We start from the raw sequence: 16,654 nt of genomic DNA, 5'->3' as shown, positions 1-16,654 counted from the left end.
ACTGAGATTGAGCTATTTATCCCATCCTCTATATCATTTATGAATAAATTGAATAGAATTGGTCCCAAGACAGAACCTTGAGGTACCCAACTTACCACTCCAGACCAGTCATAGTATATGTTATTTATCACTACCCTATGGACATGCCCCTGTAACCCTTTTTTACCCAATAACAAACCTAATGGTCCACACCTGCGGACCTCAGCTTGTAGATTAAGTGCTTATAGGGGACTGTATTAAATGCCTTTGCAAAATCCAGGTACACTAAATCCACAGGCCTTCCCCTGTCTAGATGGCAACTCACTTCCTCGTAGAATGTTAACAGATTGGTATGGCAAGACCGACCTTTCGTAAATCCATGCTGATAACTACTTATGATATTTTTTTCCTCAGTACATTGTTGGATATAGTCCCTGGCTGTCCTGTTGACTATTTGGCTCCAAAGCTTGGAGTCACTGACTAAAAGAAGTATAAAGCTAATGACTTAGCTCTGACTCTATATCCAAGTAATTGTGCTGGGGGTCACTGATTTAGTAACTGAAGCAATGAACCAACATAACACTCGGACAATTAGCATTTTTAAAAGGAAGTCATCACATGCAGCCCCTGTGTTTATCCTATGACAGGATTACTTTAGAGGTGGAAATGAAAACCAGACTGGAAGATGGTTTTTAGGTCAGCTTCACTGGTGCCCAAGTGTTTCTCAATTTTCATTTCAGCCTTCTAAAACTATTCATTTCATGAACCAATGTACATTTACAAATCAATGTACATTTTCTTACCAGAATTAGTTCATCTCCTGTAAGTTCCCGAGTCCAATAAGTCTTGGGCCCTGTCCCATCTTTTAGAGTCTGCTTACAGTAGATCTTATTTTCTTTCTCCCAGACAGGAAAACTCTAATAGCAAGGGATACAAAGGAGACAGCTAATACTCATGTGTAAATGGATACAGAAAACAAATAACACAAAACATAACAAAAAGGGCATATGAAACCTCATCTCCAGGAGTATCTAGTAAGCAGTCTACACAATGAAAATCATGCATCCTAATCAAAAACAATGCCCTTTGTGTTATAAATTGAAAATGCAAATGGGAGATCCACTGTACCATTAATACCCTTTGGACTCACTAAATGACAAATGTGTAGCTCTCCAGATTTTTTTCTCTCCGTCAGTCATTCAGGCTACAGATTTATAATACTAATTGGCTGACCATGTCAATGTAGGCAGTTGGCAAAATCTTGCTTCCCTTAGTTGTCAGGTTTTTTTTACTTGCTGTATCCAAGGCCATACCCAAAAAGAATAAGAAATGTGAAAAGAAGGTAAATGATGTGAACAATATAAATAGGCAGTGACTGCGTAATATAGTACGAATGTGCATTGCCACTTGTGAGTCCCACGGCCTTCTGAAATTACTGCCTGGGCACTCTCAAGTAGTATTGTTTGTTTGTGCTTTATACATAATCCAGTTGGCTTTCTGACTCATACACTCAGCTTTGCTTGGACTGCTAGAAAGAACCTTACTACAGGCTATATACCAGGCAGGCCTGATTTGATAGAAAGGCACATTTTGCTTTGAAAGATGAAATGGAAGTTTCCATTTGTTGAGGTAAAATATCCCCATCCACTTTATATAATACAATGCAAGTGTTTTAGCTTTATTTCAGATTTGTAAATCTTAAGCACTTGGTACTAGACATGTGCCGAACACGGTTCGCAACAGAAGTCCCGAACAGGGGAAATGTTCTAAACTGAACGGTGAACCCCATTGAAGTCTATGGAAGCCAAACAGGAAAATCAATATTGCCCATTTTGAAGGCTTATATGCAAGTAATTGGCCATAAAAGGGGTATGAGGGTCTGGGTACTGCCCTGGGGGACATGTACCAATGCAATTTTTTTTAAAACTATTGTTTTTTCAGGAGCAGTGATTTTAATGACGTTTAAAGTGCACCGATTACAATGAAAAATTCCTATAAATATAGTGCCTGAGGGGGTCCCCTTAATGTGCCTTTAAAGTGGCTGAGTATCTCATGTGAATGAGTATTGGGTACATTGTACCCCTACCAATTCACCAAAAAAGTGTCAAAAAGTAATAAAACAAGAGACAAGTTTTTGCCAAATCCTCTATTAAAAAAAAAAAAAAAAGTGTCCCTTCGTCAATCATGCCGTCCGCTGCACCGAAAAAATAAAAAAATGCTGCTTCTTCTGGGGCGGCCTCCCACTGATTGCTTCCCCTCTGCTTCGACAGTTCTTATATAGGTAAGCGGCGGGGCCACCTGGCAAAGTCACCCATTGCACCGCCCTCTCTGGCGTTACTGACTGGTGCATGCTGGGCATGTGACGTCACAAGGGGCGGACCACCGGGTGCAATGGCCAGGTGGCCCCACCCCTTACCTATACTGTAAAAGCCCAGAGGGGTAATTTGACAGGAAAAACTGTCAAAGGGGCCTGGGGGGGGAGGCCATGCTGTTTTCTTCTTTATTTTTTAACATTGCCAAGTGGCCCTGCCCCTTACCTATATAAGAACTGCCAAAGCACAGAGGAGGCATTCTTGGGAAGAACTGTCAAAGGGGCCTGGTGTGGACTGGGAAAGGGGGGGACCCCACGTTGTTTTTTTCTTTATTTATTAACCAGCACTTTTTTTTTTAATTCAACTGTCAGCGAGGGGAAACCCATTGATAGCTGATGACTCATCGGTTCTTAAGAACGCGGCGTCTGCCTTCCCAGCCTCGCTCCTTAACAGCAAGCTTACACTGAGCCCTGATTGGGTAAAACTTTTCCCAATCAGGGCACAGAATGCACTGTGCAGCCCTCATTGCATTGTAGGGTGTTTGTCGGGACGAACACCCTGCAAATTCGTGTGTTTGGCGAATGGCCGAACAGGCAAATGTTCGACCTGAACTCATGCTCGGGCCAAACCGTTCGCCCATCCCTACTTAGTACTAGGAGAAACATGGCAGTTTTATTATGATTACATTAGAACATGATTTGTGTAGTAGTATCATTTAGTTCTCATTTGAATTGCTGAAAGTACACATGGCTCCAGGATAGCCTCTTTAATTTAAGAATTGATAACCCACACAACCTTATCCTAAACAGTACCTATTTTTGGTAGTAGATACTTTTTCAGCCCTATTTCAGACTGATATAAGTGTACTTTTTCTGCAACTTTTACAGCTTGCTAATATATGATGAGTTGCCTGTACCTCAGGCATGCCTTTCATAGCTGTTAGCTGCATACACTTGCATTTTCATCAAAGTTACCATGCTGCAAATTTAAGCAGTATACAGCACTTCCTAGGCATTGAATGATGCTATTGTGTGGAAATATGCTCAGAAAGATAGTGCATAGTGGTTTATTGACCAATAGCACTCTTTACTTCTAGTAGTTCTTCCATGGCCCCACACCTACATGCGCATGATAGAAAGGCACTTCCTGGCAAATTTTAGAACACATGCAGTATGTGAACTGTTGCCTCTGCTTTCTTTAAGCATAAACTGTTCAAACATGTTCATAAATGTTCAGATGTACAGTATGTCACTCACAGTGACAAAAAGTCATAACTCAACATAATAGACTTTACTGCATTACAACAAATACTAAACTTAATGAACAGAGGAACTGACATGCCTGTTGGACCTATTAATCAAATGCTGTATTTTTACTACAGATTCGGTAGTCTTTGTTAAAAAAAAAAAAAGGGTAGAGAGATACAACTATAAGGGTGCAATAGTCTCCAGATACTTTGAGAACAAGAACAATTTAGAACAGGGGTCCCAAACTTTTCTAAGCAAAGTGCCACTTTGAACTGAACTGAACTGTCCTTCAGGCTTCCAATCAGGGCCAACCACTTCCCATCAGGACCAATTCTGGCACTTCGCTCCTACATGTAAAAATCATTTTTTTTGCTAGAAAATTACATAAAACCCCCAAACATTATGTATGTTTTTTTTTAGCAGAGACCCTAGAGAATACAATGTGGGTCATTGCAACAATGTTACGCCGAGTAAATAGATACCCAACATGTCATCCTTCAAAATTGCACACGCTCCTGGAATGGTGCCAAACTTTGGTACTTAAAAATCCTCATGGGCGACGCGTTAATATTTTTTACTGGTTACATGTTTTAAATTACAGAGGAAGTCTAGGGCTAGAATTATTGCTCTTGCTCTAACGTTCGCATCGATACCTCACATGTGTGGTCTGAACACCATTTTCGTATGCGTTTGCTTCTGCGTACGAGCTGATGGGGACATGGGCACTTTAAAAAATGTGTTATTTTTTTTATTGTTAATTCTATTTTAAACTTTTTACTTTGACACTTTACATTTTTTTAACAATTTGATCACTTTTATTCCTATTACAAGGAATGTAAACATCCCTTGTAATAGGAATAAGCATGACAGGTCCTCTTTACAGTGAGATAGGGGGTCAATAAGACCCCACATCTCACCTCTAGGCTGGGGAACCTGGAATAAAAAAATAAAAACAACATAGCTTCCCAGCCGAGGTGGCACAGTTTTTTTGAATGCAGAGGCCGAGCGTGACGTCATAACATCACGCCCAGCCTCCGAACGATCATAGAGACTCCAGCCGACCATCTGGTCCGCCGGAAATCTCTATGGTAGGAACCCTGGGCCAGCTGATCTGTTTTCCGACTCACCGATCGCAGCGGTGAGTCAGTAGAAGCATCGGAGGGTGGCGGGAGGGCGGACGTCCCCTCTCGCCACCTGTGAGAATGATCATGCGGCGGAACGGCTGCTATAATCATTCTTACGGTGCACAGAATCGTCGGCTCTAAAAGACAATATCTGAATGATGCCTGTAGCTGCAGGCATCATTCAGATATCCCCTCTTAAAGTCAAGGATGTCCATAGATGTACCCTGGGCGGGAAGTGGTTAAAGGGGTGTTCCAGCCTTTTTTTAAGTTTATTAAAAGTCAGCAGCTACAAAAAGTGTAGCTGCTGGCTTTTAATAAACAGACACTTACCTGCTCCATGGTTCCAGCGACGCGCCGGCCGGGGCTCCGCTCCTCGCCGGCCAGCGTCTTCATTCCTAGTGTGGGCACCCGGCAGTGACAGCTTTCGGCTTCACGGCTGGGCACCCACTGCGCATGCACGAGCGGCGCAGCGCCGTCCGATTGGACAGGCGCTCGCCTACAGGGAGGGGCTGCAATAAGGCGATTAAGCTAATCGCCTTACCAGCCCCTCGGCAGAAGGAGGAAGTGGGACTGGAAGTCCCACTTCTCCTGAAGCCCCCACTCCCCCCCCCAAAAAAAATTACATGCCAAATGTGGCATGTAAGGGGGCAAGGAGTGGGTTAAGCGGAAGTTCCATTTTTAGGTGGAACTCCGCTTTAAGGGGTGGCATAATGTGGCCAGTGGGAGTAGAAAATGCCAATTCATCAGTGCCCCATCAATGGTTTTAATGGGAAAAATAGCTCCACTGTTGGTATCATTAAGAATAGTGCACCATTGATGATGTCTGTAGGGGAAATGGTGCCCCATTATTGGTGTCAGTTGGTGGAATTGTGCCCCAAGGGCCAGACAAAGGCAAGCAAAGGGCCACATCCAGGCTCTCGAGCCATAGTTTGGAGACCACTGGTTTACAATAATGTAAATGCGAGTTGGCCATACACAAAGAGATCATCATTTAATGCATTTTGTGATAATCATAGCACAGTTCTATGGTGTATATTGCCAAAACAATTGCACCTGAGAGCTTTGGGTGGCGACTACAAGGGAAAGGGGGGAGGTTGCTGGCAAATTACATTTAGAAGCAAAAGTGAAGTATAGAACTATTATAAATTATTTTAATTCTGTCTGTCTGTAATTTGTTCTGCTGTATCTTTTATTGTTCCAATCTTCTTGCAGGATAAATACTCTGGTAAACCCACCCCATCTTTTCTAGTGTGATCTCTATAAAAGGGCAGATGTGAGGCGGCCATATAAATCATGGCTTCATGCTGTGCCATGTCAGGATTAATAAACTGTACATCGCGTGGTCTGTGTAACGTCTGGGATATAATCATGTAGCCAATTCACGTTCAGTTTGACAGCCAAAGAAATATATAGCGCATTGTAGCCCATTATGCGTATCATCTGTTACACTAATGTACTTCCACTGACAGCTGTAACGTGTCCAGCTATTTCACTCACTCTGCCGTCATTGTGTTAAATTAAAGCACTTACACTTTCAGCAGTTAAGTGGGGAATACATTATTTTATGGTTATTTTTATGTGGCTCATCTATATAATTAAAATGAGGTTCCTGTCTTCATGGTAGGTTACACATTTGAATAGCTTTGCGTACTGCGCTGCATTCTTGGTTACGTACTATGTTATTTTATATTGATCATTTTGTTTTTTAAGCAATTAGCAGTAGATACAGTAATGAAGGGCTGTCAATTGGAAATTTTCTCTGACGGGCTTCATTTTATACTACAGACCCATAAATGTATAAAAAATTGAGCCATAGATATATAACCATTTATTTAGCGTAAATATGGCTGCGTTTTTTGTTTTCCCCTAGTACTTTGGAGCTGATGCAATACCTGTTTACCAACCCATTCCAGAGTTCCTGACAGGATGTTCAATCAACTAAAAAAGCCTATAGTACTTGTGGGTTTATAGGGAAAAAAATAATACATAAAGGGTTAACTTAAGGTTGCAAATTTATATGCAAGTCTGGACTTGGACAGTATTCCATTAAAAAAATCACAGAATCACAATTTTTTTTTTACCAGTTTTACATTTTACATTAAAAAGGTCACAATATCATCCTTTATGGATTCATTTAAATTCCCAATAAGGCTACTTTCACACTGAGGCGCTTTGCAGGCTCTGTAGCACTAAAAATAGCGCCTGAAAAGCGCCCTGAAAGAGCCGCTCTTTTCACTCCAGTGTGAAAGCTGGCAGGACGCTAAAAAAAGTCCTGCCAGCCGCATCTTTGAGGCGCTGTAGAAACGGTGAATACACCACTCCTAAAGCGCCCCTGCCAATTGAAATCAATTTGCCGGTGGTTTTAACCCTTTTCCGGCCACTAGCGGGGGTTAAATGCGCCCGATAGTGGACGAAAAGCGCTGCAAAAACGCTGTCGCCCCAGTGTGAAAGTAGCCTACATTATTCAAAAAATACAGTATGATTACTGCACTAACATGTTTGAACTACTTTATCTTTCCTTGTTTGCTTGTTTTTTATTTCATTCATAAAAGTTATTTCCTCTCCAAAGTTTTTAATTCACATACATAAACATATTGGGCACACTCTAATCACCCCATGTGAATAAGCATTAACCAGGGGCGGCATCAGGTGGGTGGTTGGGGGATGCCAGTGTAAATTCCCCCTAGGTTCAACCTTAGGAACACATTAAACTCTTATTTAATATGCTCCCAATCAACTGTCTCCCACCACCAGAGCCTCCTGCCTGTGACAGCGCGTGGCATTGATGTGTGTTTGAGCTTTGGGGTGCACATCCTAATGCAAGAGGCTGCGCACACTTTGTACACAAATATTGCATAGGTGTGCAATCATTATTCATTCTTTCCATGAAATACTTATTCAATCTTTGCAAGCCTTTATTTTTTATAAATCTATTTATATTTTTATCCTAAAACCAGATTATACCTGCACCTTTAATACCTTAATTTCCTGCTCTTGTCTATAGACACTCCATAGAACCTCACAATTATCACTAGTCAGCAGTTAATAAGGGAAAAAAACACTGTGTTCCAATCACAAGTAATTGTTGCATATATCTATACTGTGTGTGTGTGTGTATATATATATGTATATATATATATCTATATCTATATCTCTGTAGTGGACATTTGTATGTTAGCTATGACTAAGCGATAAGGGAGCGTGAAACACGACAGCTAGTGATGCTGTTCCCCTCTATTTGTATTTTTGGACATGTTTTTTATGGACTTGCTGGGGAAAAAAAGGTGATTTTACTGGACGTGCAGCCAACCAGAACATAAGTAAGCAGTTACAGAAAATGTTAGGAACTCATATTTCTGTTCTGTCTGTGGCTAGCTTTTGACCAAAAAATAAATAAATAGCAGTACAGGTGAAGGGAATTATATAAAGAAGAATATGTGTAAAGATAGTAAAAAGATAAATATTGTGGCATATGTACTATGGAGGATGAGACGGAAGTGATAATTTCTGTGGGTTTTTGTTTTATGCGCTATAAACAAAAAAAGAACGACAATTTTGAAAAAAAACACAATATTTTGTACTTTTTGCTGTAATAAATAGCCCCAATAAAAAAAAAAAAAAGCAAATGTTTTCCTTTTAGGCCGATATGTATTCTTCTACATATTTTTGGTAATAAAAATCACAAAAAGTGTTTATTGATTGGTTTGCGCAAAAGTTATAGAGTCTACAAAATAGGGTATTGTTTCTTTTTTACTAGTAATGGCGGCGATCTGCAATTTTTATCAGGACTGCCACATTATGGCGGACATATCGGACACTTTTGACACATTTTTGGGACCAATGGCATTTATACAGCGATCAGTGCTATAATAATAGACAGATTATTGTAAAAATGTCACTGGCAGTGAAGGGGTTAACACTAGGGGGCGATCAATGGGTTAACTGTGTTACCTATGTGTGTGTTCTAACTGTGGGGGATGGTACTGACTATAGGAGATGAGAGATCGTGGTTCCCAGCTTGTAGGAACTCATAATCTCTCTCTCCTCACAGAACTTAGATGTGTGTGTTTATATCCCTGTTCTGCCTCTCAAGCACGCGATCGCTCGTGGCCAGCGGTCATCGCAACCGCCGATCCCGAGCATCGGCACCCTTGCTGTGCAGCGGACGCGTCTGCTATCCCACTTAAAGGGACCAACGTACAGCTACAACGGTTCTTGGGCTCGTGCCGACCTGTCGCCGTATAAGGACGGCGGCTGGTCAGCAATTGGTTAACATAATTTTATTTGACCAGGACTCATTTTTATATCACTTCTAGAACTAGCATCTGCAGCTATCTGGCACAGCTGTATTTTACCTGGACTTTGGATTGCTGCATTTGGACCCCTCCAAGCTGGATGATGTAGGAATAGCCTGGAGGTGACATTCAGGCTCCGGGGTCCACATAGGGTGCTTTCCAGATTCTCTTCTGGCAAAAAGTTAGCCACAGAGCTCTTGTCAGGTCCAAAGCTACTGGCATTGCCAGCTAACCCTTGTCATTGCATCGTACTCTGAGACATTCATTGCTTTAGTGCAATTGTTGTCACAACATGTCTGATTCTAGACACGGGTAGGCAACCCTGCTGAATCTTGTGCCCCCAGCTTAAACTCTACTAAAGGCTCTAGGGTTGCTTATAGTGTGCCCACTGAAGATCATGAGTTTGGCAACCTGGAATCCTGTTTCCCTATCCTCTTAAAGTCTATTCTTTCTTCAAGTCTTCCTTGGCGTCATTGGGTGTTTCTTTTCCCCTCTCAGCTGAGGTTTTTACTACAGTGGTGCAAGACTTTATAGCACAATTCACCCAATTATTTGCAGACTCTGACCACACTCTAATTTCTTCTCCTGCAGATTCAGTATCTGATTCACCCGCAGCTTTGGCAGCCTCTGAGCCATGAACTGCTGAAACTCTTTCTGTCTGTTTCAGACTTTACCTGATGAGCTTGTCCCTGAGGAGTCACAATCTCCTGCCATTACTCCCAAATTAAAAGAGACAGTTTTGGCTCCTATTAAGCCGTTATACACTACTCTGAAACTAGTGGATCAGTTTGTTTACATTGTCACTGCTGTTCCCAGTCTTGGTTCAGTTGCAGCCCTAATACTGCAATGGCTTTCCCAGTGTGCCCACTGTTCCAAGATTTCTTCTATGGAGATTGGAAACTCCCTAAGAACATGTTTTGCTCCTCCTCCCCCAAGTGCTTGTTAGCCTTGTACTTTTTTGAATAGGGCTCTGTTAAAAAGTGATCTGCCCTCACTGTGGATCCAGCAGTGTCCACCCTAACAAAGCAACCACCATACTGGTGGAGGATGCACCTGTCTTTAAGGACCCAAGCTATTAATTTTTGGAAGCCCCCTCTAGAGCTCTCTTTTTCCTTGCAGGTCATACTGTTTATTCTGTATTGGCTGTGACCTTACTTTGCTAAACCTTGGCTAACTATTTATAGTTCCTTTAAAGTGCATACCTAGGATTATCAATTTATGTAGCAAAGGACTTTAAAGGGCATATACCTTATGGCACCATGCAGAATTATTTTGTTTATTAAGCCCTAGTTTCAGTGCGAAACACGTCAGCAGTCAGGTTTTATTTTATTTTGCTGTGCCTTGTAGTGCTGTCCTTCTTTTAATAAAAGGCTACAATTTGTTCAGAGTGCGGCTGTCCAGAGAAAATCTTTGTTGCTGCTTTGCTAAGTGCATTGCCTGCACCTGAGTTGTCTGCAACGGAGGATATTCATCTGGGTTCCCACCTGGAGCGGCTATTCCCTTTTCCCCTCAAATCAGTATTTGGTGTAACTACCCTTTGGCTTCAAACCAGTATCAATTCTTACACTTGCACACCTTATACGCTTGAACAAAGACATGCATTTGGTATATTATTTAGTATTAGAGTCAGGTGTATTATTAACAAATATATACCAAGCAGGTGCTAATGATAATCAATTTCATATGTAGGTTGAGACACAGTCATTACTTGAAACAGAAACAGCTGTGTAGGAGGCCTAGAACTGGGTGGGGAATAGCCAAACTCTGTTACCAAGATGGGGTTGTGAAAGACCGTTTCATGTCACATACACCCAGGCAAGAATGAGCACAGCAACAAGAAACAAGGTAGTTATACTGCATCAGTGAGGTCTCGCCCAGGCAAAGATTCAAGCTCTTTTAAAAAAGCACAAAGAAATGGGTAACCTTGAAGACCATGGACACAGTGGTTGGCCATGGAAACAATGCAACAGATGAAAGATGCTTCATACTTACTTTCCTTTACCCTCTGAAGATGTCCAGTGGTGCCATCAGCACAGAGCTGTCAGAAACCAGTGGGACCCAGGTATTTCAATCTAATGTCCAGAGAAGCCTGGCCAGAAATTCTTCATGGAAGAATTAAAGCCAAAAAGCCATACCTTTGACATGGAAACAGGGCTAAGCAACTCAACTACTGTATGTACAAATAACATAGATACTCGGGCGAAGAAAAATGTCAGCAGGTGCTCTTAACTGATAAGACAAAATTTGAAATATTTGGCTGTAGCAGGAGGCAATTTGTTTTCCAAAGGGCTCGTACAATATTGAGTGTCTGCAGGCAACAGTAAAGCATGGTGGAGGTTCCTTGCAAGTTTGGGGCTGCATTTCTGCAAACTGAGTTGGTTGTTTGGTCAGGATCAATCATGTCCTCAATGCTGAGAAATACAGACAGATACTAATCCATCATGCCATACCATCAGGGAGAAGTGTGACTGGCCCCAAATATATTCTGCAGCAGGACAACAACCCCAAACATACAACCAATGTCATTAAGAACTATCTTCATTCTTCAGTGTAAAGAAGAACAAGAAGTCCTGGAAGTAATGGGTTGGTTCCCACAGAGCTCTAATCTCAACATCATAGAGTCTATCTGGGATTACAGAGGGATTTGAAGCAGCCTACATTCACAGAAGATCTGTGGTTAGTTCTCCAAAATGTTTGGAACAACGTACCTGCTGAGTTCCTTCAAAACTGTGTAAAAGTGTACCTAGAAGAATTGATTGTGTTTTGAAGGCAAAGAGTGGTCACACCAAATACTGATTTGATTTGGATTTCTCTTCTGTTCATTTAATTTCCATTTTTTTAATTGATAAAAATATATATTTTTTTTAATCAGAACTTTTTTATTTACAAAGATAATAAAATAAGTGACTGTACAGTAAAATAATAAGACACACAGAGTCATCTTAACACGGTCCTTTTGACATAATGGGGTTGATTTACGAAAGGCAAATCCACTTTTCACTACATGTGCACTGAAAGTGCACTTGGAAGTGCAGTCGCTGTAGATCTGAGGGGAAGATCTGAAATAAGGGGAAGCTCTTCTGATTTTATCATCCAATCATGTACAAGCTAGAAATGCTGTTTTTTATTTCCCCTGCATGTCCCCCTCAGATCTACAGCGACTGCACTTCCAAGTGCACTTGCAGTGCACTGTAGTGCAAAGTGGATTTTCCTTTGGTAAATAACCCCCAATGTATACATATATGTAGAAATAGATATATAAGTCATCCTAACAGTCACCTGTTAAGTAGCAAATATATCACATTTTTATGCAATAACCTAAAACAAAAGAAAGAAAAACGAACAAAACCACCCGAGCTTGTTAATGGGAAACTGCACAGAATGTCAAATTATCTACACTTAGGCCTCGTACACACGACCGGTTTACTCAGCAGAATCCATCAAGAAACTTGGTGGGAGAGCTTTTTTGCAGAGGAAACCGGTCGTGTGTACGTTTTTCATCGAAGAAACTGTTGAGAAACTCGACGAGCAAAAAAGAGAGCAAGTTCTCTTTTTCCTCAATGGGAGTCTCAACTTCCTTGTCGTGTTCCTCGTCGGGCTGGTTTTTAACGAGAAACTCGAGCGTGTGTATGCTAAGAAACCCGCGCTTGCTCAGAATAAAGTATGAGATGGGAGTAAAAGTAGCATTTGTACTGGAGATAACACATTTTTCAAGCTGTAACAGACTGTAAAGTGCAAATCGTCTCTTACCAAACTTTTACTTAACATGCAAACACATGAGATTAGCAAAAGCAGCCCCAAGAGTTGTGCAAGTGGAATCAAACTTCCCCTGCCGTAGTATTTGTACGTCACCGCGTTTGAGAATGAGGAGATTTTGTCTTGACCATGTGTACGCAAAGCAAGCTTGCCAAGTTCCTCGACAAGCCTAACAAGGAACTCGTCGAGGAAAACGATGTGTCTCGCCCGACAAGTTCCTCGGTCGTGTGTACGAGGCCTGATGTTTAGAACATGAGAAAAGCAACCCTTAAACTTAAACTATTAACACTTATATTTCTGAAAGCATTCTTAAATTACAGCATTTTTTCACACCTACCTAAAACTTTTTGTTACAAAATTGGATATGGTTTCAAATGTGTTTCTAATATTTGCATAAATAACTTAATCTCCTGCATGGATCTCCTAGTCTGCTGTTTATACACATCTGGAGGATACTTTAGTTAAACTGCTGTAGTGTGGAACCCATGTCTAAAAAGTGTCTGGTCTGTATGGCCCTCAAGGGACAACGTCTCTTTGGGTCCCCTTTTGATTTTCAAGAATGGTATGGTTTTCTTGTGAAAGAATGGTATGGTTGCCAAAAATAACCGATCTTCCTCCAGAAGCATAAGGAACACACGCCAAAGTTTTTTTCCTTTAGGCTAAGAAACATACCTTTTGCTTCTCTACTCCTGCACCATTCACTTCTAGACCCCCCAAGCTTGAATCCCAGTCCCCCACCAAGGTGTAGGGCTCAAAGTTGCCCAATTGCTCAACAAAAAGTTGTATCCCCACTTAACAGAGTACAGGAAAGTTTGTTAACCTTTTCAGACACTTGGAGTGCTTGCATCTCTGATTCCTGGGTGTGGAAGGTGATATATTCATGGGCTGCCAGCTGGAATTTTGCTCCCTTTATCACTTCCTTCGCTACTCAGTTAGTTACAGTGTGTAGAGGATATATATGCATCCCAGGTGTTGTATATATATTTGTACACTGTATTGAGTTTAGATAGATCCGCTCTTCCTAATATACTGGCAGGCAGGTGATTATGCTAGCTGCAGTATTTTCACGTGGTGTACTGTCTGTGTCCTCTGTACAGTGTGCACCTAAAGCTATGTCAATAAATTTGCTGGTGTTTCTCACATTAATTCCTAAATGCAGTAGAGCTGCACGATTCTGGGAAAAATGAGAATCGCGATTCTTTTGCTTAGAATGAAGATCACGATTCTCTCACGATTCTCAAAAAAAATGCATGATGCTTTTGTTAGCATGTATATATGTGTGTGCGTAAATAAAAAAAAATCACAAAAATAAAAATGCAGGCTAACAAAAGCACCATGCATTTTGGCTGGAGCTACACTTTAAAAAAGTACCAGTTCAAAATTACAAACAAGATCTACTTAACAACAAACCTACAGTCCCTGTCTTGTTTGCACCGCCTGTATACTGCTGTTCAAAGTATATAGGGCCAAAGGGGCTGGTAATGACCTGGGGGGAGGGGGGCGGGGAAACCCATGCTATTTTCTCAATGATTTTCATCCATATTGCAGGGACCAGACATTACATTAAAGCCGCATGCAGTTTTAAATGACTTTTTTCTTATAGTAACACCCAGCAGGTACGATATTTAAAGGAATAAAAAATAAATAAAAATCACTTTAATTATCATTACAATCACTGCTCCAGAAAAAACGACCGTTTTAAAAACTTTTTTTTCCATTGATAAAATGTTCCCTGGGGCAAGACCCGGGTTCTCAAACCCATTTTACGACAATAACTTGCATATTAGCCTTTAAAATTAGCACTTTTGAATTCGAACGTTCGAGTCCCATAGACTTCAATGGGGTTCTAAAAGTTTGCACGAACGTTCGGTCCGTTTGACGGTTCTGGTGCGAACCGAACCGGGGGGGGGGGTTCGGCTCATCCCTATTTCCAACCTTCCTTTGTCACTGCACAGAATAACAGATCCATTGAGCCCTCCCAGGTCTTCTAGATTAACATGTTTGAGCACTAGTTCCTGTGGCAGAACAGTTTCAGGGGATTTACTCCAGCATGTTCACTGTTCCCAAATACAAAAGGGCCATCCACCTCATCTTCAATCTAAAAGCACAACATTTCTTTATTCATTTGGAATCCACCAGGATTGTTTACACCTCTATTCACCAGTGAGTCTTTCTAGTTTCAGTGGACATCTAGGAAGAATACCTACATGTCTCAATCTTTCCTGCATCTCAGTGCTTCCTATGCTTTGTTGTGGGACCCCTACACTACCAATCAGTAACCCTGCCCTTCAGTCTTTTGTCTGCACCTGGACCTGATTCCCAAAGTACTGATCTTAGTATTAGCCCTGCTGCACTTCTCATTTTAAGTTTATTACTGTAGATATACTTATGTTGGGAGAACAGTAAGCACAGGCTCTGTTGGACAACATGGCTTTCATTGTCCTAACATTGATCCTGAAGGATCATCTGATCCATATTCAGCCAGACAATGTGGACCTCTTGTGTGATATATGCCACCAGTGCAACAAAACAAAAAAATAAAGATTGTGTCAATATATAGGGTATGCTGCAGCTAGCAGTTCACCACTAGTGCTAGTGGGGACAAATAGAAGATATATAATGGATAACTGCACTTACCCTTTGGTGCCAAACAAATCAAAAGATATCGGAAAAGTATATGTGTCAAATATACAATCAAATATAATTACAACCATAATGATTCACATCGATAAACAAGTGTGCTGAGAAGGAATATCCTCTGGGAGGTCGCCCAGATGATTGACTTCCTTTCAGCCCCCGTATTGTGTAGGCGCGTCACGGGTCACGGCGTTTCCGAAAGAAGCCGAACATGCAGAGCTGCGAGCCGGCTCTATACAGCGTATAGAGCTTCTTCATGTTCGGCTTCTTTCGGAAACGCCATGACTCGTGACGCGCCTTACGCAATACGGGGGGGCGGGGCCTTATCCGCCGGGGGGAACTTTTTCTGAAAGCACGTCAATCATCTGGGCGACCTCCCAGAGGACATTCCTCCTCAGCATAGAAACGCCTATTCCTGCAGGGAGAAGTACCCAGAAGCCAGATTGCAAATATAGATTATACGGTATGTACAGCGTAAAAAAAAAATGCGGACTGTACATGTAAGGCCGAGTACTCACGAGCAGACATGTCCGATGAAACCGGTCCGCGGACCGTTTTCATCGGACATGTCTGCCCGGGGACTTAAGTTCGATGGCTGTACACACCATCGAACAGAGGTCCACGCGTAAACAATACGCGGGGCGTGTCCGTGGTGTCGCCGCGTCGATGACGCGGTGTCCGATCCGTCCGAAAATGGTCCGCTCGAACCTACACACGGCCAAACATGTCTGCTGAAACTGGTCTGCGGACCAGTTTCAGGAGACATGTTTGGTCGTGAGTACGGGGCCTTAGAAGTATAAAGAAGTTGGTCTGATATAGATGTTATTTGGGTGAACCTCCGCTTTAACAAAATACAGGCATACCCCACTTTTATGTACACAATGGATTTTATTTACTATCGAGTGCAAAATCAGGCTCACATCTGCACAGAAACCAATGAGCTTCCAGGTTTTATTACCAGGCTTCATTGAACAAGCTGGGGTTAGAAGCTCATTGGTTTCTATGCAAAAGTCAGCCTGATTTTTGCACTCTCCAGCGCTAGTAAAAAAAAAAAAACATTGCGTACTTAAAAGTGGGATATGCCTGTATATATGTATACAAAAAAAGTCCCAATGTGCATTCTTCATATGTTAATCCACCGTGCTGAACAAAAATCTGCAATCTAAAACATTTGTGATTCGTGATTCACCACCACCTTCCAATATACTGTATGCTCTTACCAGAAACCAGTAAATTATAAGCCTGTATTGTGCCTTAATCTCTCTGGTTCTTTAAAGCGGACGTAAACCCATCCAAGAAGGCAC

At 41.6% G+C, this 16,654-nt stretch overlaps 1 protein-coding gene across 1 annotated transcript in view; it reads right to left on the bottom strand.

The window, feature by feature from the left end:
- CRABP1 (cellular retinoic acid binding protein 1) overlaps positions 1 to 16,654 on the bottom strand; it is a 36,885-nt gene that overhangs the window by 15,852 nt on the left and 4,379 nt on the right. Inside the window, exon 3 of the mRNA XM_040343092.1 lies at positions 783 to 896. Within this exon, the coding sequence (XP_040199026.1) occupies positions 783 to 896 (114 nt within the window). The remainder of the gene's footprint in view (positions 1 to 782; positions 897 to 16,654) is intronic.

The sequence above is a fragment of the Rana temporaria genome, chromosome 3 (assembly GCF_905171775.1).
Source record: "Rana temporaria chromosome 3, aRanTem1.1, whole genome shotgun sequence".
Classification (NCBI taxonomy): Eukaryota; Metazoa; Chordata; class Amphibia; order Anura; family Ranidae; genus Rana; species Rana temporaria.
Note: the sequence above shows the minus strand (reverse complement) of the source record. Positions and strands in the feature narration are given on the sequence as shown.